The sequence below is a fragment of the Pistacia vera genome, unplaced genomic scaffold (genome assembly GCF_008641045.1).
Source record: "Pistacia vera cultivar Batoury unplaced genomic scaffold, PisVer_v2 Contig93, whole genome shotgun sequence".
NCBI classification, from domain to species: domain Eukaryota; kingdom Viridiplantae; phylum Streptophyta; class Magnoliopsida; order Sapindales; family Anacardiaceae; genus Pistacia; species Pistacia vera.
This window is the reverse complement of record NW_022196812.1, coordinates 1,863,987-1,883,361: the sequence shown is the minus strand read 5'-3', so window position 1 is coordinate 1,883,361 and position 19,375 is coordinate 1,863,987. Positions and strand designations below refer to the sequence as shown.

The 19,375-nt window shown below is 33.7% G+C and overlaps 1 protein-coding gene across 1 annotated transcript; it reads left to right on the top strand.

Moving 5' to 3' along the window:
• The first annotated feature begins 15,105 nt into the window (after nucleotides 1-15,105).
• On the top strand, nucleotides 15,106-19,312 carry LOC116120241 (TBC1 domain family member 2B). Its single transcript, XM_031406185.1, has 7 exons — nucleotides 15,106-16,221; nucleotides 17,056-17,172; nucleotides 17,999-18,177; nucleotides 18,263-18,356; nucleotides 18,474-18,551; nucleotides 18,643-18,744; nucleotides 18,933-19,312. The coding sequence occupies exons 1-7, from the start codon at nucleotides 15,730-15,732 to the stop codon at nucleotides 19,065-19,067; spliced, it is 1,197 nt and encodes a 398-aa protein (XP_031262045.1). The 5' UTR covers nucleotides 15,106-15,729; the 3' UTR covers nucleotides 19,068-19,312.
• The last annotated feature ends 63 nt before the right edge of the window (nucleotides 19,313-19,375 follow it).

Sequence of the window (19,375 nt, the reverse complement as noted above, 5' to 3'; positions counted from 1 at the left end):
CCCTAGGGGTCAGGTAATTGTTATTAGGGATGTGATTTTCAATGAAACGTTTTTCCTTGCAATCTGGTACTAACAGTGCAGGTAGCTCACAAGAAGAGTCTAAACCTCAGGACAAACTGGGACAATTCAGTTTGAGGTGGAGCCTGAAACTAACCCTATCAATACACCCAACAAATGATCCTGACCCTGTTGGAGATCAACCGCAACACAATCAAGAGCAGAGGGGTCAGATGACCCTACTGACAATGCTAAGAGGATCAGCAGGAAAACCTAGCCCAATATCAGTTAGCCAGGGACAGAGTCAGAAGGGAAATCAGACCCCCTGCAAGGTACAGCTATGCTGACCTAATTTTACAGCACTCCTAGCTGGGGCAGAAATACATCGATCAGAACCAAATACCTATGATGAAGCACTGAGTTCAAGGGATAGAAGAGATTGGTTGGCTGCTAGGAGGAAGAGATGGAGTCATTGCACTCAAAACCTGGACACGGTGTTCCAAAGCCAAAGAATCAGAATTGGTTGAATGCAGATGGTTGTACAAACTGAAAGAAGGGATAAATGATCTGACCCACCAAGATTCAAAGCAAGGTTAGTGGCTAAGGCTACACTCAAAGAGCAGGTATTGATTTCACTGAAATATTTTCTCCAGTAGTTAAATTTAAAACAATTAGACTCATGCTAGCAATTGTAGTTCAACAGATTTGAGATAGAACAATTGGATGTTAAAACTGCTTTCTTGCATGGTGAGTTGGATGAGAAAATATCATGAGTCAACCTGTAGGTTTTAAAGACGAAAACTGCCTGTTATGTATGCTTGCTATAAATCTCTGTATGGACTTAAACAGTCCCCTAGACATGGTACGAGAGATTTGATGCATTCATAATAGGAAATTATCACTAGAAGCATGTATGATAACTGTTTCTATTTGCCTGTATGAATAACATACCAATCTACCTTTTGCTATATGTAGATGACATGTTAATAATTAGCAAGTCCATGTCTCAAATTAATGCATTAAAGCCAAATTGAATATGAATTTGATATAGGACTTAGGGAGGCAAAGAAAATACTAGGAATGAGGATTGATAGAAATAGAGTGCACATACTCTTAAACTGCATCAGTCCTCATACTTACAAAAACTAGTGTTAAAATTTGGACTGAATGAATCCAGACAGTGACAATGCCCTTAGCAAACCATTTCATACTTAGTAAGTCACAGTCCCCAAAAACAGAGTCAGAAAGATTGAAATGGAATGTCCCTTACTCTAATGCCATAGGTTCTGTAATGTATTCCATGATATCCACCAGACCTGATTTAGCATATGCAATATCACTATTAAGCAGATTCATGTCAAACCCTGGAAATGAACATTGGAATGCTTAAATGGTTGATGAATATATTAATGGTACTGTTCAAATGGTTTAATGTTTTGTAAAAGATATGCATCACTTGATCTGGTGGGGTATGTAGATGCATTTTGCGTGATAGAGCCTCTAGAAGTCCACAACTGCCTATTACTTCACACTGGGAGGCAACTGTGTTAGTGGAAACTCAGTTGCAACCTCTGGTTCATTATCCACTACTGAGGCTGAGTATGTAGCAGTTTCAGATGCATTCAGGAAGCAACATGGTTGCAAGGAATCCTAAAAAAGCTGATCTGTTAATGGCACAGCAACAGTCTACTCTGATATCAAAGTGCCATCCACTTGAGCAAGAACCCAGTTGATCACGAACGAACTAAACATGTGGATAAGGCATCACTATGTCAGAGACCTGATTGCAAAGGGAAGATAAATCGTTGAAGGTACCCACTAAAGACAATCCAGCGGACATGGGAACAAAAGTGGTGACCACAGCCAAGTTCAAGCATTGCTTGAACCTGCTCATATTAAGTAAATACTGTCCTCCAAGAGCTAGAAGAAACAAATAGCTCACTGCACTAAAAGGAATGAAGTTGGCTTCAAGGTGGAGACTGAAAGTATTGTGAAGCCAAAACGGAGCCGTTTCACTTAAGTATATTCAAGTCAAAACGGGGTCGTTTTGTTTAAGACCACTACCAAGTTTCAGCCATCAGATCAACAGATCCAAGGGCTGAGAATTGCTGATGCACCGTATATAAAGAAGACACAGTGTACAAAAAGTAGAACGCGTGTTTTTTGTTAATCGGTGCATTAGGTTTGAAAAGAGGGATAAACACTCGGGCTAGGGTTGTTGCTGAATCTTTCTGGGTTAATCTGGGTTGAGTGAGGAGGGTTGCGTTTCCTTCTAGAGGCTGGTATTTATCCTCTGTTTTCTGCAGATTATTGAGAGGTTTTTGAGTGTTAGGCCGTGTGGGGTGTTAGTCTGTTTACGGCAGATTTGTAGTCTTGTTCTTCGTGTATGTTGAATATCTTTTAGTGCTCTGGGCTTCCATTCGGAGCTCAACGTGGATGTAGTCTATCCAAGATTGGATAGACTAACCACGGTAAAAATTGTGCCTTGTGTTGTTGTGTGTGATTCTCTTGATCTTTAACCTGTGTGTGTTGTTGTGTGTTGCGAATTGCTTATTGGCTTAGGTTATAACATTATGTATTGGTTCTGCATATGCATGCTTTACCACTGTAAATACTGTTTAAGCAACTCCCGCTATTCACATCTCTTTCTATTCTTCCCAAGGAAATCAATCAGTTACTTTCCTACTTCTCCTCTTTGGACTGTGCTCCTTCCTTCCATTTTGGCAGCCGTGACATCCAAGATGAAAACAGATGTTAGCATTGATCGATGTTACTTTCCCTCCGAGAAAAAAAAATATTTTCTTTTCTTTTCTGTATCAACTTTAGAAAGGTTTCGTTTTCCTTTTAAAAGTCACTCGCGATCGCTTATTAAAAATTTATACGCACGATGCAACCGTGCATACACAATATGCATAATGCATCTGTATATATGCTCAAATTTAAGTACTTCATGTCACCACATTCAGTGTATTGTTTTTTATCTTCTATTATTGTATTAATTGTAATCCCCGTGTTTACAAGTTAACTTAAAATATTTAGATCATGTTTATTATACGAGAACCTTAATGTTAGCAATTGATCGACTTAATGGCTTAGATCCATGATAAGACATTGAGTCTCGATCAAAATATAGTTTTCTTTTTTTATTTGCTGTGTGCATGATAACAAATTTTAATATAATAACTTATATATGTTTGTTTACTATATGTATTAAAGCCAATGAATTATATGGTCATGTTCTATTGTATTATTAAAAAAAAAAAAAAATTAAAAGGGTGAACCATACATGTTGAAGTGGTGCAGTGGATGCAGAATCAGAAAGGAACCAAATAGATCGTGCAAATAACGGATGCGGAGGAAGGGGGGTGTTGCGGTGGTTTGTCCCGCTTTGGGTGCGGAAAATGTTGTTCACCTGGGAGGAGGCTAACCTCATCAAAACTCAAGGACCGTATAGTATATATGTCTCAAAAGTGTTAGGGGGTGTTTGTCTAAGCTTATAAGCGGGTCAAACTTGCTTATAAGCTCTAAAATTGGCTGACCTGTTTGTTTATATTTTTTTGAGCTTATAAGCAAAAAAAAATAAGTTGGAGGGGAGGCACTTTTTTTTTTGGCTTATAAGCACTTGTGCTTATAAGCTAGTTTGACCAAGTATATTACCACATTATCCTTGTTTAATTTAAAATTCTATAGTATGCCATTTGTTAATATAGTACCTTTTTTAGTAATTTTATAATAAATGTACTTATAAGCAACTAGTACTTATACTAATTTTAGCTTATAAGCATTTGAAATTTTAAGCATTACGTATTTGGTTAAAGTACTTATAAGTGACTGATAAGTAGTTGACTGTTTGGTAAAATGTAGCTTATAAGTATGTTTTATTATAAAATGACTAAAAAATGTACTACATTAAACAAGTATACTATAGAATTTTAAAATTAAAAGAATGAAATTGGTAATAACTTGGTCAAACTACTGCTTATAAGCCAAAAAAAAAAAGTCCCTCTCCTCCACTTATTTTTTTTTTTTTTTTACTTATAAGCTCAACTTATAAGCTCAAAAATATAAACAAACAGGTCAGCTTAACTTTAGAGCTTATAAGTTTAGACAAATACCCTCCATAATGGTTTGCTTATTGATTAGGAAAGACCCTTTGCTGCAATAAACAAAAATTTATGAGCCATATTGCATTGTTTATCAGAACAACAATCCAACCAGGTAAATGATGAGAAGATTAAAATTGATGGCGGCTCCAAAGGGGGAGGAAGTGGCGGCGGAGGTATTGGAGGAGGAGGAGAGTGTGGAGGGGGTGGAGGGTCCAAAGGGGGGAGAGGAAGTGGTGGAGGGTCCAAAGAGGGAGGAGCAAGTGGTGGAGGTATGGAGGGTCAAAGGGGGAGGTATGGCGGTGGGTAGTGGGGGTTCCAAGGGGAGAGTAGTGGAGGGTCAAAGGGAGAGGCAGTGGCGGTGGAGGGTCCCAAGGGGAGGAAGTGGCGGCGGAGGTGGAGGTTCGGAAGGAGGAGGTGTGGAGGAGCGGGGGGTCCAAAGGTGAGGTTCGAAAGGCGGAGGAGTGGAGTGGGGTCGGAGGAGAACATGGCGGCAAGTAACCGAAGCTCATTGCAGAAGAATGGAAGTAGTATTGAAAAGATGTAAATAGAATAAAATGGGTTATGAGGTGCCGTTTGCATGTAACCACCAACCAAGCTAAGATACTCAAATCTAAAGTTGAGCCCGCCAAGGACATTAGTCCACGTGTATTTGTAAATATTTTCTCTACTAGCTGTAAATAAATTTTGGTTTTTTAATAATTATCATAAGTAGACATATTTAATGTAATAGACTTAAGCTTTTTATATCCTAGATTCACAGTAAGAATCATAATTTTATATTCAAACAATGGATTATTACTTAAATTTGTAACATATATATATATATCTCATTTATGCTATTAAATTTAACATTTCAATAAATGAAAGACTTAAAAACTTATATTTATTGTGACCACTAATTAAAAGAATCAAAGACAAGAGGCATCCCATCCCATGCTGTTATAATTTAAACAATTTAGAATACCAAAGGAGAGCTAACTCGGTATCTTTGCACTTGATAAATAAAAAAGAAGATTATATTGTGTAAGTTATGCATGCGTGCTCCCAACTACCAAATCAGAAGGCAGTGTCAAAAACACGAGGAAAAGAATTCATTGTTTCCTTTGTCTGCCCGCTCTATTATGATATAACATCAGATGGATGGGAGTGGACTTTCAATTAATTATGCTGAAAAATCATAATATTTGAATTTATATATACACCATCATCGGGGCTCTGGGCATGGTAAATACCTGAAACCCCAATTCAAGTGATGTCATAGTCTAGTCATACACATATACATGACAAGACAAGATTCCTTTACCGACTCTCGCCCTTTTTCAATCCAAAGCTTAAGATTCCCTACAGCATTTGAAGTCAAACCACCACATTTTCATTTTTCACCATCTACAGTACACTACGAGTAGGTCAAACTTTAAACAGTGGCCCACTTCTTCTTCTTCAACGGGCCTGCGCCGGTCAAACTTATTTGTTGCAGTTGCCTGTCGTTGAGAAAATCATTTCTTCAAAGTCTTGCTCTTTTTATCCACAGCCACACGTTTACTACTTCAATTTATCATATTCTATATTTTTGATCACATCATTCTACACCACTTCGAACTGTCTCATCCATATTTTATTTGTTTTAGTTTTTCCCTTTATATCTTGAACAAGACTTTTTCACCATCAATGAAAATAATTTTTATAAGAAGTTCGTTTTCAATTAAAAAATGTATTCTTTCAATTATCATTTATTAAATTCTTTTCAATATTATGTTTTACAACACGACATTAGCATTTATAACCCTTAAGAAACAAACTCATCTCATCATTAATTCTTGAAAGAAAATATATTAATTACCGATTAACTAGATGTTGAGAATACCAAACCACTTGGCTTCATATTAATTTCTCAGTTGGGTGCAACTCTAAAGTCTTACTTTTATAATGTCATCAACAATTTTATATATATTTAGTGAGGAAGAGAGATTGTATGGAGGAGATGTGGGGGTCTCTACAGTTAGACGGGCCTCCTCTTCCTCAAGTTGTAGAAGTAAATAAGCACAATGATTAATTAATGGGAGAAATATTAATGCTTCGGTTTGACCACCGTTTGAGTAGAAATTGTCAGGTTCTTTAATTGTGGTAGTGACTGTCATTGATGCTAATTTGAATACCAACACCCCAATTAATTCTTACCAAATACCAACTATATACGTGTTTAAGTATCTAATTTAAGCCAAGAATAGTAAGTTATATGGTGATAAATCTTTCGTATATATGACACCATTTTTCTTTTTGTCTTGCATGTTCAATATCAATTACCTGTGATAAAGAAAGATGGTGCGAATAAATCACAAGCGTTGAAAAAGGAAACAATAAACCAAACATTGATTTTGTCAATATACCATTCCAACAAGAAATTGTTTACTACTGCTGCCTGCCTAATTTTCTGGCCTCTTCGAATGAAAACATTATATTAACAATAACACCAGGAAAACATCAGACAGGTGTCATATATTTATTTATTAAAATTCAATAAACAAATTGATATAATAAACACATCCCTCGAATCATTAACTTGAATTTATACTGTTCCCTAAATTAAGGCTAGGTTTGTTGAAAGAAATCAAGGGTTTAATAAATAAACAAAGTGATTTTGGTTAATTAAAACCATTTTGACTGTTGTGAAGACAAAGTGAACCACCCCAACGTGTGAAACAAAAAGGCCTGTTCTTGGCCCACCTTTGAAAACAATACTAGTAATTCTCGTCATCTTCTTGGGAACAATCTTCTCCTTCCTTTCTATCTCTCTCTTTCTTTATAAACCCTTTCTCTGTTCTTCTCCTCATCCATTGATTCATTCCTATACTTCTATCTACATACATCACTTTTCTTTCTTACATATTTTGGTTCTATAAAATCTTTTGGTTTTTTGTAACTACAAAAACTAAGTTTTATGATGGTGAAGAAGAAGAAAAAGAAGAAGAGGAGGTATGATTTCGTCTAGTGGCTTCAAGAAGCATGTTTATACTGTTACATATATTTATATATATAAATTTATATTCACGGAGTTGCAGAAGCTTTTTTTCCTTTTTTTGGGTGAATGATCGGGCACTGATCATGATCAATACACATGATCTCTCTGGTGTCAACATTTAACGGTATACGATTTGCTTAGAGGAATCCTCTTCCCGGTGAAGAATTCATCGGACGGCGTACATGGGAAAGCCAGGCATTTGTTCGTTGTTCTTGTTCTTTTTTTTTTTTTCGGACGGCGTACATGGGAAAGCCAGGCATTTGTTCGTTGTTCTTGTTCTTTTTTTTTTTTAAAGTTTGCTTAGATTTTTTTTTTTTTATAAATTTTTGCTTTGGGTTTTTATTGAGTATGAGAATGGGGATAGGGAGAAATAGTTTACAGGAAGCAATATGTAAAATGTTGTTAGAATGTAAAAAGTGAGAGAGGAGAGTGGTAGCAATGAAAATAAGATTTGGCTGGTTTTCCGAGTCTCTCGCATGCTCATGTTCATGTTCTTATCATGTTTCTTGTTATTCTCGATTCTTACAATATGGTTCAACATGAATTACTTGCAATAAATATTAATAGTTACTGTGTTTAAAATTACTTCTTTATTTCATCTAATATGTATTAATTAATAAAAATGTTGTTATGTTTAACATTATTTATACTATATAAATATATGTATTTTCTCACAAAATACATATATTTATAAAGTATAATTTCTATCAGTAGGGATTCTTCATTTCTTTGGGTGTATTACTAAAGATGTTTTAAGTTTGAGTTTCTCTACAAGCGTTATTACTTATTAGGGATAGTCATTGGAATTTTTATTCGGCCGTTACTTTCAGGATCTTGAGAGATTAATTGAAATACACGTAAATTAGTCAAGACAACTAGCATTATAAAAAAATAAATCTATCAGTAGTTTTTGGTGTGCACAGTTGCATGTGAATTTTTCATGTCCTTAAAAGATAACTAGAAAGAATTGCCTGAGAAATTAACAATATAAATGAAATAAAACAGTTAGAAAGTCGAAGCAAATGTTTTTGCCAATTTGAGTCATATATTATATATTGTTCCTCTATAATTGGTTGGTACAGCGTTAAATCAAATAGAAGGATCGAAACATTTGTTACATTTCATCAGCAACATCGCTTTCATTTCATGACGAATGTTTAATTTGAGGCTTCACCAACTAGTATAATTGAACATCTCTGGATAGTATCAAGTCAATTTTAATAATTATATTAAATAAAATATTAGGCAAACAATACCTTGTATACCTTTCTTTCTTCTACTAATTTGTTTTAATTATTTTTGTCTGGCCCATGAATAAGAGATAGGTGCTACAGTAGAAGAGAAAAATAATTCTCTAACTATATTCTACCCATTAATTATATGGTTTGTTCTGGTTGTATTTGTTTCTGCCAATATATCTAGAAGAGGAACCTTCACCTAACACTTGATTTTGACAATTTAGTATTAAATTTGTATGTTATAATTATTATGCTAAGATAAATCCATTTATTTGAACAAAGACGTATAAAGACGGCATAATAGTCATTATCAACTATGTATTAGGTGTAATCTTCTCGTTGATTGCCCTAATTAAGTAATTGTGTCTGTTAGGTGAGTAATTAGACTTGGTGCATGCGCACAAACAGCTATCTGCAATTAATTTGAAACATTAATTCATAGTTATTAACATGAAAATTATAAGCTACATTTAAGTATCAATGATCAAAAATCTTTTTTCTTAACATTTTAAGAACATCTCTAATTATACTTTTTCTTTTAAAGAACATTTTTCATATAAATAAATAACATCTTCGTTAATGTATAAATATAAAGAACAAAATTTTTATTCAAATTTAATACGCTCTTTAAATTTAATGAAGATGATATTTATTTTCAAGAAATATACCTAATATGAAAGAAAATTAATAAATAAAATTTATTAATTAAACTTATGATAGAGAGTGAAATTTAACTTTTTAGATATAGAGAGTCAAACTCACTCTTTAATTTATATATAAACGATGAAGAGTCAGTTAGACTCTTATTTTTACGAATAGACTCTTTATAATAAAAAGTTTGAGCCATATAAAAAGTCTTTTAAAGATGTTCTAACTTAAAAGACCTATATTAATACTATGGTCTGACCTATTTTTAGAAACTGTACAAGTACATTTGTTTTATTATTATTAATTTGTTGATTATATAATTGAAACCCCCTTTGTATTTCTTATCTTATTTGTTGGTTTTAGAATAAAGATGCAGGGTGTGTGGGTTGTGGTTTTTCTAGCTTTTAGGCGGATTTATTTTGAATTTAGGTTATGGTTTTAAATGGGGGAGAACGACATGTTCCCACCCAAGGTTTGGCGAAACGACACTTTTCCACTTATCAAGTTTCAAAATAACACTTTTCCACCATTCATTAGGTTCTGTTATGTTTTCCGTTAATATTTTACTGAAAAGACGAAAACACCCTTAAATATTTTCCTTTATAAATTTTTTATTATTTTTTAATTAGCCAAAAAGTCAAATATTAAAAATTCAAAAAAGAAAAAATATTTAACCTCACCTAAAAAGTTACGAGTAATGTTATAAAATTGGTTAAAGTTAAACAATCTTAATATTTATTTATAATGTCATCAATATCACATCACTATTATTTATAATGTTTTTCATTTTTATTAATTAACATAAAAAATCAATATTCCTAATTAATTAAATAAATAAAGAAAAAAATATATCTTTATACTTGGACTAATAAATAATCGAATAAAGACTTTGACTTAACTAATTTTAATTTATAATAGACTAATTAAGAAATAAACTATTTAAGGGTATTTTCGTCTTTTCAGTTAAATATTATCTGAAAACACTAACAAAACCTAACAAATGGTGGGAAAATGTCATTTTAAAACTTGACGGGTGAGAAAATGTCGTTCTACCTTTAAATGGAGAGAGTTTCTGGTTTATTAGGATTAAGGAGTAGACAATAAATTGTGGTATTGAGAACTAGTATTTGTTTTGTAGAGCGTGTCGAAGGGAAGGAGGGAGGTTTCAAAATTATACGGCATGCATTACGCCCGAGGGTAACTTGTTTGACTACCATTCTTTAATTTTAATTGAATCTATAAGTTTAGAAATTACTGCCTATTTGCAATTATTGAATATACATTAGAAAGATTGTCGACCTTTTTTAATGTAATATATAAGATAAGATTATGGGCAACAATATTAATTGAATCTTCAACGACAAGAATGCCTTGGAATTTTGTACCTAATAAAGACAGGTAAAAACTGGAATTCTTGACATAACGTAACCCTCCACACGTGAGTCAACAATAATATTTCTCTTTTCAAAAGACAAGTTGCTTGCTCCAGGCATTAGCCTTTACAAATGTGGGCTATATTTATAAGCTTGACCTTAATCTACTTTAAATCAAATCGCGAGAACCGGGAGTAGAAGGCTGAATTCTTAAGAGGGCAGGCCATGTGGTATTGGAATGACAAGACCCAATAAATGCTCAGTTTATTTGTGTACTTTATAATTATATAGATCCTAGTCCCATCAAGGTTTTCTATTAAGAAGGCAGGCCACGTTGTATATGATAATATGAAGCTTTCCAGTTAATGGTATCTTCGGTTCTTAATTTGACAATAAACTAAAAGATGCTATCTCTCGGGGTTGGGGTTGACATCCAAATTCAAATTTGTGTATATGAAATCAGGCACAACAATATGCATATATGAAAGTCTTGGTTTATGAGCGCGCAGTTGAACAAACTTTTGACTTGTTTAAACAAAATACTAGTATTAGTTGCATGAATCCCAATAATACAAACGCTGGCGTTGTGGGCTCGTGGGTTCACGTAACCGCTTAAAATTTAATTACTTTTTATGTACAAAACCATTTTAGTCAAATATGAATGGCTGTCATACACTTTCTCACGTTTTGGGATCAATTTTTATTGGTTCTAGTTTAGGCCATTCATTATGATTTATTATATTAACTAAAATAGTTTTATTAATTTACATATGCTACAAATTCTCAAAGTTCAAATTTAAAATTTAAAATTTGGAATTAATGACTTTTTTCCACCCAAATAATGGTTTAATGACACTTTCCCACCTACAAACTTTTAAAATATCATTTTATTACCTAAATTTATATTTCGACGACAAACAAAGAGTAAATTCGGTTCAGACTGTTGGAGTTTTTGAAAATGGGAGGTCGATGAGTATTTTGATGATGAAATGTTAGGTTTTGGTGGTTGGGATTAATCAGAATTTGACTTTGAAGGGACAATTGTACAAACCCTAATCGCTCTATTGCCGATGATTAACGGGGCGATAGGAGTAGGGTTTGAGGGGTTTTGGTAAGTGATGATTGGAGAAGAAAATTGTAATATTGTGGGGTCGCAACGATGTCGAAATAGGAAACGAAATATAAAATTGAGTAATAAAGTGGTATTTTAAAAGTCTGAGTAGGAAAGTGTCATTAAGCTATTATATGGGTGGGAGAAAGTCGTTTACTCTAAAATTTAAACCTAAATTATAGAGTAACTAAAAATTAAGGCTGATGCTACCTATCACAATAACATCGTGACTTATCTGGTCTTATATTTGTAAGGTGTTTAATGGATTATGGAGATTAATTGAAGTGTGCACAATATAAAAATTAAGGTTAACGAACTATAGCTCATTTTGATATTACATGCACCATATAAAATTGTTAACCACTTATCAATTTTGGTCATTCACACTGAAGAATAAGTGTTATATATATGATGATGTTGCTCTAGATATTGTTTGTATTAAGTGCTATATAACGATTAACGATTAGCAATTGGGTGAAATGAAATTGTAGAACTTGCTAGAGTATTGGGCCAATTGTTTTTATGAACTGGTAATGATGGAGGTGGTCATCAGAAGCAGATAACATATGATATGTGGCGTTCTGACTTGGCATTGAAGATAAAAACAAATGGTAGCTTCACGTGAAATATAAGAAATACTGCCTTGGAGAATGATGAAGTTGAGGTTGATTGAGCAGCAAGGGACCCCTCAAATTCCACCAAAGTAACGGTGCCCTCCATCTCTTGCTGCTCTTCTCTTCCATCCTCAACCTCATCATGGAAACAATTTTTTTTTTTAAATATTATTTTCAAAAGGTTAGCATTTAAGGAATATTTTTTTCCTCCAGTCAAATATTAAATACAGAAAGACAAAAGAAACTTGTAAACTAAAACAAGGTAGCTTATATTACATTATGAACAGATTCACAAATTCACAAATTCTGTAAACTTTGTCATGCTAGATATCTGTTTGAAGTATTCCAGCATGTTTTCTTTGAATCAAGGGTTGTCCAGTCAGTATGAATACCAAACATATATATTATGCTACGGGTGCAAGATATAAGAGTGATTAATTTAACATATATACGAGTGAATTGAACTAAAAGTAGAATGAGATTTATTATTACAATTTGGAGTTATATTGTGTTATGCCTCAAAAGTCACGCTTATGTCAGCCTAATAAATGTGTTGTTAAGCCCATATCTCCTCAAAGATATTCACACCAACTTTATCTCATTTCAAAGAGATGAATGGACGAGAGCCTTCCATGTGTCAAGACAACTTACAAAACAGTTATTACATTGAGTGTANAGAAACTTGTAAACTAAAACATGGTAGCTTATATTACATTATGAAGAGATCCACAAATTCTGTAAACTTTGTCATGCTAGATATCTGTTTGAAGTATTCCAGCATGTTTTCTTTGAATCAAGGGTTGTCCAGTCAGTATGAATACCAAACATATATTATGCTACGGGTGCAAGATATAAGAGTGATTAATTTAACATATATACGAGTGAATTGAACTAAAAGTAGAATGAGATTTATTATTACAATTTGGAGTTATATTGTGTTATGCCTCAAAAGTCACGCTTATGTCAGCCTAATAAATGTGTTGTTAAGCCCATATCTCCTCAAAGATATTCACACCAACTTTATCTCATTTCAAAGAGATGAATGGACGAGAGCCTTCCATGTGTCAAGACAACTTACAAAACAGTTATTACATTGAGTGTAAATGTGTATAAATGGACACTCTTTTTCCCGAAGAAGGAGGCTGGACTGAGATTTGAGCTTTATTTCATTCTCTCTCTGTAAACATTGTATTTCTTCATCTTTATATGCCTTATGGGTAAAATTATAGAAATAGTCAAAGATCAATAAAATAACAGTGGATGTAAGAGTCGCTTGTTGAGTATCCGAACCACTATAAAAACCTCTCTTGTCAACCTATTATTTATATTTTCTGCAACATATATAATCTCAGCTCCATATTCAAATCTTATGGATCCATCACGTGTGATTCCTAAATCCACTTAGCACTTCTCATATGCGAGTCGTTGGCGTCAAAAATCAAGCGTCAACGTATTGTATTTACCAAAATGTCAATATCGTTTTCTTCAGAAAACAGCAGATCCATAATCGACCTATATCTTCATCCTATATATATATAGAGAGGTGGTCACGAGAAGAAACTTGCTCTCACTTAACTCCATTAATTGAAAAAGACCTATGCAATCGACTATATACAGTATATTACCAATTTTTCCCATTAAAAAAACAAAATTTTCCCAGTTGAAACTTAACATACAAATCAAACATCTTCAATAATAACAACTATATATATATCCCATATCCACCAATATATAGTTGAGAAATTAAACATCCAAAATTTATTGAACTAAAAATTTAAAGTATAATTACAAAGTTCAGAAATTTTAAAAAATAAAAGATCCTCTAATTGGGACCCACTTTACCGGCCCACAACACTTCCTTGTTCATGCAAGCCGGCCCATAATCCAAAACTTTACAAATGTCAATCTTCTGACTTGTGAGTGTGTGAAACAAAAAAGAATTGGAAATGAAGCAATAGAATCGATCACACGTGTGAAAGGTTTTAACACAGTAACTCTCACTCTCCACTGGACCTCTTGTCTTTGTTCTGAGTCTTCTGACACGATTCAATCTGTGATTTTTGCTCGCTTGCAATGGGTGGACCACCACCTGACGAGTAGGCCCCACTGTTGCCAGCTCTCCGCAACTTCAGGCAATAATTTTTTTGGGCATGTTCAATTACTTTTATGTCTCGGTGTTCTGTAGAGATAAAACGCGTCCTGATCGTGTGTGGAGTAACAAAATTGCCCTTGGAAACAACCATTAGAAAGTCAAAATTTGCCTCAATTCATTACTATATATAACACTAAAACTCTATCTAAAAATATAATAATAAATTTACACACAAAAATTAACAAATTATACATCTGTAATGCATGTCAATAATGAAAAGCAATTATGTATTAAATTATTTATCTTAGTTTGACCTAATTATTTTATTTCATTTATTTATATTTATAGATAAATTGGAATTTCAAGTATACACTTTAATAGAACCAAAACTCAATATAATTCAAAATTAATGGAAAATAATTAATTGTTATTTCAAATTATTCAGTTGAAAAAGATAATTAGGTATATATGGGAATAGTAAATAAAAAATATTATTTAGTTTAAATGTGGGTGATTCGGATTGCTTCAAAATTTGTCAAAGATTTATCAAAAATTTGTTTTCAATGAAATTCTAAACTGGTTTATAAATAATAATAAATAAAAAAGCAATTAAAGTTGAAGGGCACATCATAAAAGTCGCAAATTGATACATCTTTAATGGAAAGGGCATTTTAGTCATTAAAGCTAATTTTAATGGTGTGAGCAATGCTAACCTGCCCAGCTGGCACACCACAACAACATCAACGTCTCTTCATAATAGCCACTCTAGTCTATAACGTTCCAAAAATATATTTTATATAAAAAAAAAAAGGAATTTCAAAACATCATTACAATTAACCCCTAAAACCTAAAATTGGTTTCAACTTCACCCTCAGCATCAGTTTTTCACTTTCTTTCTTCTTTCCAATAGAGACAAAGACCATCACCACTCTCAAAACAACCTATGTTTTTCGTTGGGTCCTCCTTTAATAGCCCCTCAAACTTCGGGTCTCTTTTAATCCTCCCAAACCTTTCATCCTCCGTTTCATCAAAATTCTCCCTTCCTTCCTTCCTTTCTTTTTTTTTTTGTTTTTTGTTTTTTGTATTTCTTTTGTTTTGTTTTTAGAACTTCTTCTTTGTATATGCATTAGTAGAAAGATCTTGTCTGGGTTCTACTCTTTTGCTCTCAGTTTAATTTTTCAAAATTTGTTTTTGTTAAGTTTTCTCAAAAATCCAGATTTTGTTGTCTCAAGGAGCCCACTGAAAAGAAAAGGTTTTAATTTGCCTCATTTTTTTAGATTTGTGTAGTGAAAATCTAAGCTTTTTAATGGCATATTAGTTTCCGACATCTCTTCATCTGATTTTTGAAATACCCATGTGAAGTTTCTCTCTTTTTCTTCATTTGTTTTTTAAGCTTTTATAGGCTCACAAGAATTGACCATTTCATAGTTTGATTCCTGTAAAGTTTCCCTTCTTCGTTTGACAATTTCTTTTTAGAATTTATAAACAAAATCCAATCTTCCTCTATTGATCTATCACAAAAGGAGAAAAAATGTACGGAACACAAAGCAAGAGGGACCTGGCTTTAGAATTACAAGCACAAGTTCCTTTCTTGAGACCAAGCATACATGCAAGAAGAGCAAACATCACTGTCAAATTTCAAGACCTTTATGGGTTTACAGTAGAGGGCAATGTTGATGATGTTAATGTCCTAAACGAGGTCAGAGAGAAAGTCAGGGAACAAGGCCGTGTTTGGTGGGCTTTAGAGGCCAGCAAAGGGGCAAACTGGTATTTGCAGCCACAGATTTCTTCAATATCGGAAGGAATTGCCCTTAAATCATCGCTAAAGTTGTCAAATTTTGCTAATGCTATTACATTGAAGAAGCTTATAAGGAAGGGGATACCACCTGTGCTTAGGCCAAAGGTTTGGTTTTCGCTCTCTGGTGCAGCCAAGAAGAAGTCCACGGTACCTGAGAGCTACTATGATGATTTGATAAAGGCCGTTGAAGACAAGGTCACTCCTGCTACCAAGCAGATTGATCATGTGAGTACATTTGGATTGTTCTCTTCTTATGATGATGATGATTATATTCGAATTCTGGGATTAGCTTACTCTTTGAAGATTTGTTATTTGTACCATTAATTTGGTAGTAGAAATGATTGTAGTTTCTATTTTGAGGTTGAGATTCTATTTTTGGACATAACTTGGTTGTTTTTGGTTTTTGTTATTCTGGATGAGACAGATCCAATGATGCATTGCTTGCTTGTTGCATTATAGATACCAATGAATCAGGAGATTGGATATAACAGACAAGACAAACATTGAATTATTGATCCACAAAAGTGATGATCAAATTTTTATTCTCTGGAGGGATGATCTTGATTTAGTTCGACATTGGTTGCCTAGATAAAGAAAACACCATTCGTTTTTAAGGAGGTCAAATTTACATTGAAAGTGGTATGGTGCTGAAGTTTGATGGCAATGCTCAGACAGATCTTAGAGATTTGAGATGCCAAACATGACTATCATTATGTTTAATGTCAGAGTATATAAATAAATCTGACTTCAGTCACAAAATTTATGTGTCTTAGGGATGTATTGCTCTGCCATTTTATCTGAAATAGTTGAAATGCGAAAAAAGAAATGGGTAGATCTTATGTGTTTCTTAAGTATAGAACTTATTTAAATACTGGCACCTTGATTATGAACCAACATACAGATGGTTATCACCTGGCTTAATGATACTTGATTACCACAATCAAGGAAGTGATATTATGGAATTAAAGTTTCTGGAGAAGAGTGGGAGGGCTTAGTCATTGATTTATTTTATTTTGTTATATTGCTTCCACTGATGACTTGTTTTTCTTCTGTGTACAGGACCTACCAAGAACCTTCCCCGGTCACCCTTGGCTGGATACTCCTGAGGGTCATGCTGCTCTCCGACGTGTTCTTGTTGGATACTCGTTCCGTGATTCTGATGTTGGCTATTGTCAGGTGGGTTCATTTCCTCTACTGTCTTTAATGGAGTCTCTTGGTCTTTAGTGAAGTAACATGTTGCATACATTCGTCTAACGATAAGAATCGATTGACAAATACAAACTGAAGTTCTTTCTGTATTTTGTATTGCAGCATCAGCTTTCTATTGCAGTGCTTTTTTGTTTTTGTTTTCAAGCTATAATGATAAATAATATATCCTAACAATTTTAGCAAATACCATTCTGGAAATAGCACACCACAGTTTCTGTTCCACAATTGTGCAACATGGTTTTGATATTTTTTTCACAAGTTTGACTTTTATGAAGTTGCAGTTCTATTCAAACTATTGTCTCTTGAACTATATATGTGTACAAGAGACATCTGGCTCCTGTCTATTTATTGTATTAATATTATAGCTAGAGGAATATAAAATGAAATGTTAGATGTATTAGTCATGATATTTTTGTTGTTGATCCTCTCATCATGGTGCTCATCTTCACCCTATCAATCCTTATAATAATTGCCTATTCTTTTGAGTTGCATTCGCTTATGAATCACATATACCTAATCTATAGCCGAAGTTTTATCAAGAAGCTTCTCAATTCTCATCAGTGTAGTGTATAATTCCATGTTCCATGTTTGTTTCCCAACAATGATGCTAAATGACCATTATCTGGCTCAGGCAGATATAGTTTCAGAGTTGGATTTTTCTTATAATTTAAACCTCTGCAGTGCTTATGCTGCAAATTGAATTTATATTCTTCCTTCTTCTTTTTTTTTAAAAGAAAACAGAGAAATTTAAATCTAATTAATAATCCTAGTTTCATTTTAATTCCTGATGCAGGGCCTGAACTATGTTGCTGCACTTTTGTTACTTGTGATGAAAACGGAGGAAGATGCTTTTTGGATGCTTGCTGTCCTACTAGAGAATGTCCTAGTTAGTGATTGTTATACAAATAACTTATCAGGTTGCCATGTTGAACAAAGAGTTTTCAAAGATTTGCTTGTTAAACAGTGTCCAAGGTATATTCCCTGATTGCAACTTTGCTGATATTTCTTATTGTTTGATTGCTGTTATATTTTAACTTGGAGAAAAAGGAAAATACAGGATTGCCTCTCATTTAGAAGCATTGGAGTTTGATGTATCCCTTGTTGCCACTGAGTGGTTCTTATGCCTCTTTTCTAAGAGCTTGCCCTCAGAGGTTAGACCAATGTCGATTGCCTATCATTCTATCTTTGCTTCAATTGCTTTTGTATATAATCACAGTGAATTTGTTTCATTAATGAGAATTTTGCCTTCTGGATGCTTCAATTTTCAGACAACTTTACGCGTGTGGGATGTTCTTTTCTATGAGGGGGCAAAGGTTCTATTTCATGTGGCTTTGGCTATATTTAAGGTGCCATTTCTTTTGCCCTTTGACTCTTTACATTTCTTCATGTTTATAAGTTGCTTGATATCAGGTAATAACATATGAGAGATTTTTGCAGATGAAGGAAGAGGAGTTGCTTCTAACCCATCATGTTGGTGATGTAATAAACATTTTACAGAAAACCACTCATCACCTTTTTGATCCTGACGAATTATTGACGGTAAGTCAATTTTCGTTCTTTCTTCTTTTGATTTTTGTTTGGGTGGCACGAAACAATGAGTAAATATTATACCTTGTGGAAATCAGCATTCAGAGACCGTAAAGAGCTTGTTTCTAAATTCTGAGAATAATCCTTTTCTCAGCATACCATAAATGTAAATGAAGCTTTGGTAATCTCTAACTACGCAGGTTGCATTTGATAAGGTTGGGTCAATGACAACCAATGCTATATCAAAGCATAGGAAAAAGCAGGAACCCGCCGTAATGGCAGAACTTGATCAAAGATTGAGACGACTGAACTCGCTGAGAGTGGATGACAAATAACATTTGTCTTGAAAGTTCGATGAAAACTGAGACCATCCAAGAAGGGGCTTGTTACCCCTCTGGAGAAGGAGAACAATCTTAAAAGTAATGTATTGTTTTTGTTTCTTTTTCGGATGTGCAAACAGGGAAGACCCCATGTGAAGAGCTCTTGTGTTGTTCCGGGTGGTGTAGGTGGTAAATGTAAATTATGAATTGATACATGATCTATACAGTCGAAATACGTTTCAACTCGGGGCATTCCTGGATTTTTCGTGCCCACAAAGTTCGAGTTTCTAGATTCTGAAATGCTCTATAGTCCATAATTATAC

What these genes read in the sequence shown, in the direction of transcription:
- LOC116120241 (XM_031406185.1), top strand. Translation starts at nt 15,730, where the DNA reads ATGTACGGAACACAAAGCAAGAGGGACCTGGCTTTAGAATTACAAGCA. An exon ending in CTGATGTTGGCTATTGTCAG is followed by an intron (nt 17,173 to 17,998) that starts GTGGGTTCATTT and finishes TTCCTGATGCAG; the next exon opens with GGCCTGAACTATGTTGCTGC. An exon ending in TGGCTTTGGCTATATTTAAG is followed by an intron (nt 18,552 to 18,642) that starts GTGCCATTTCTT and finishes AGATTTTTGCAG; the next exon opens with ATGAAGGAAGAGGAGTTGCT.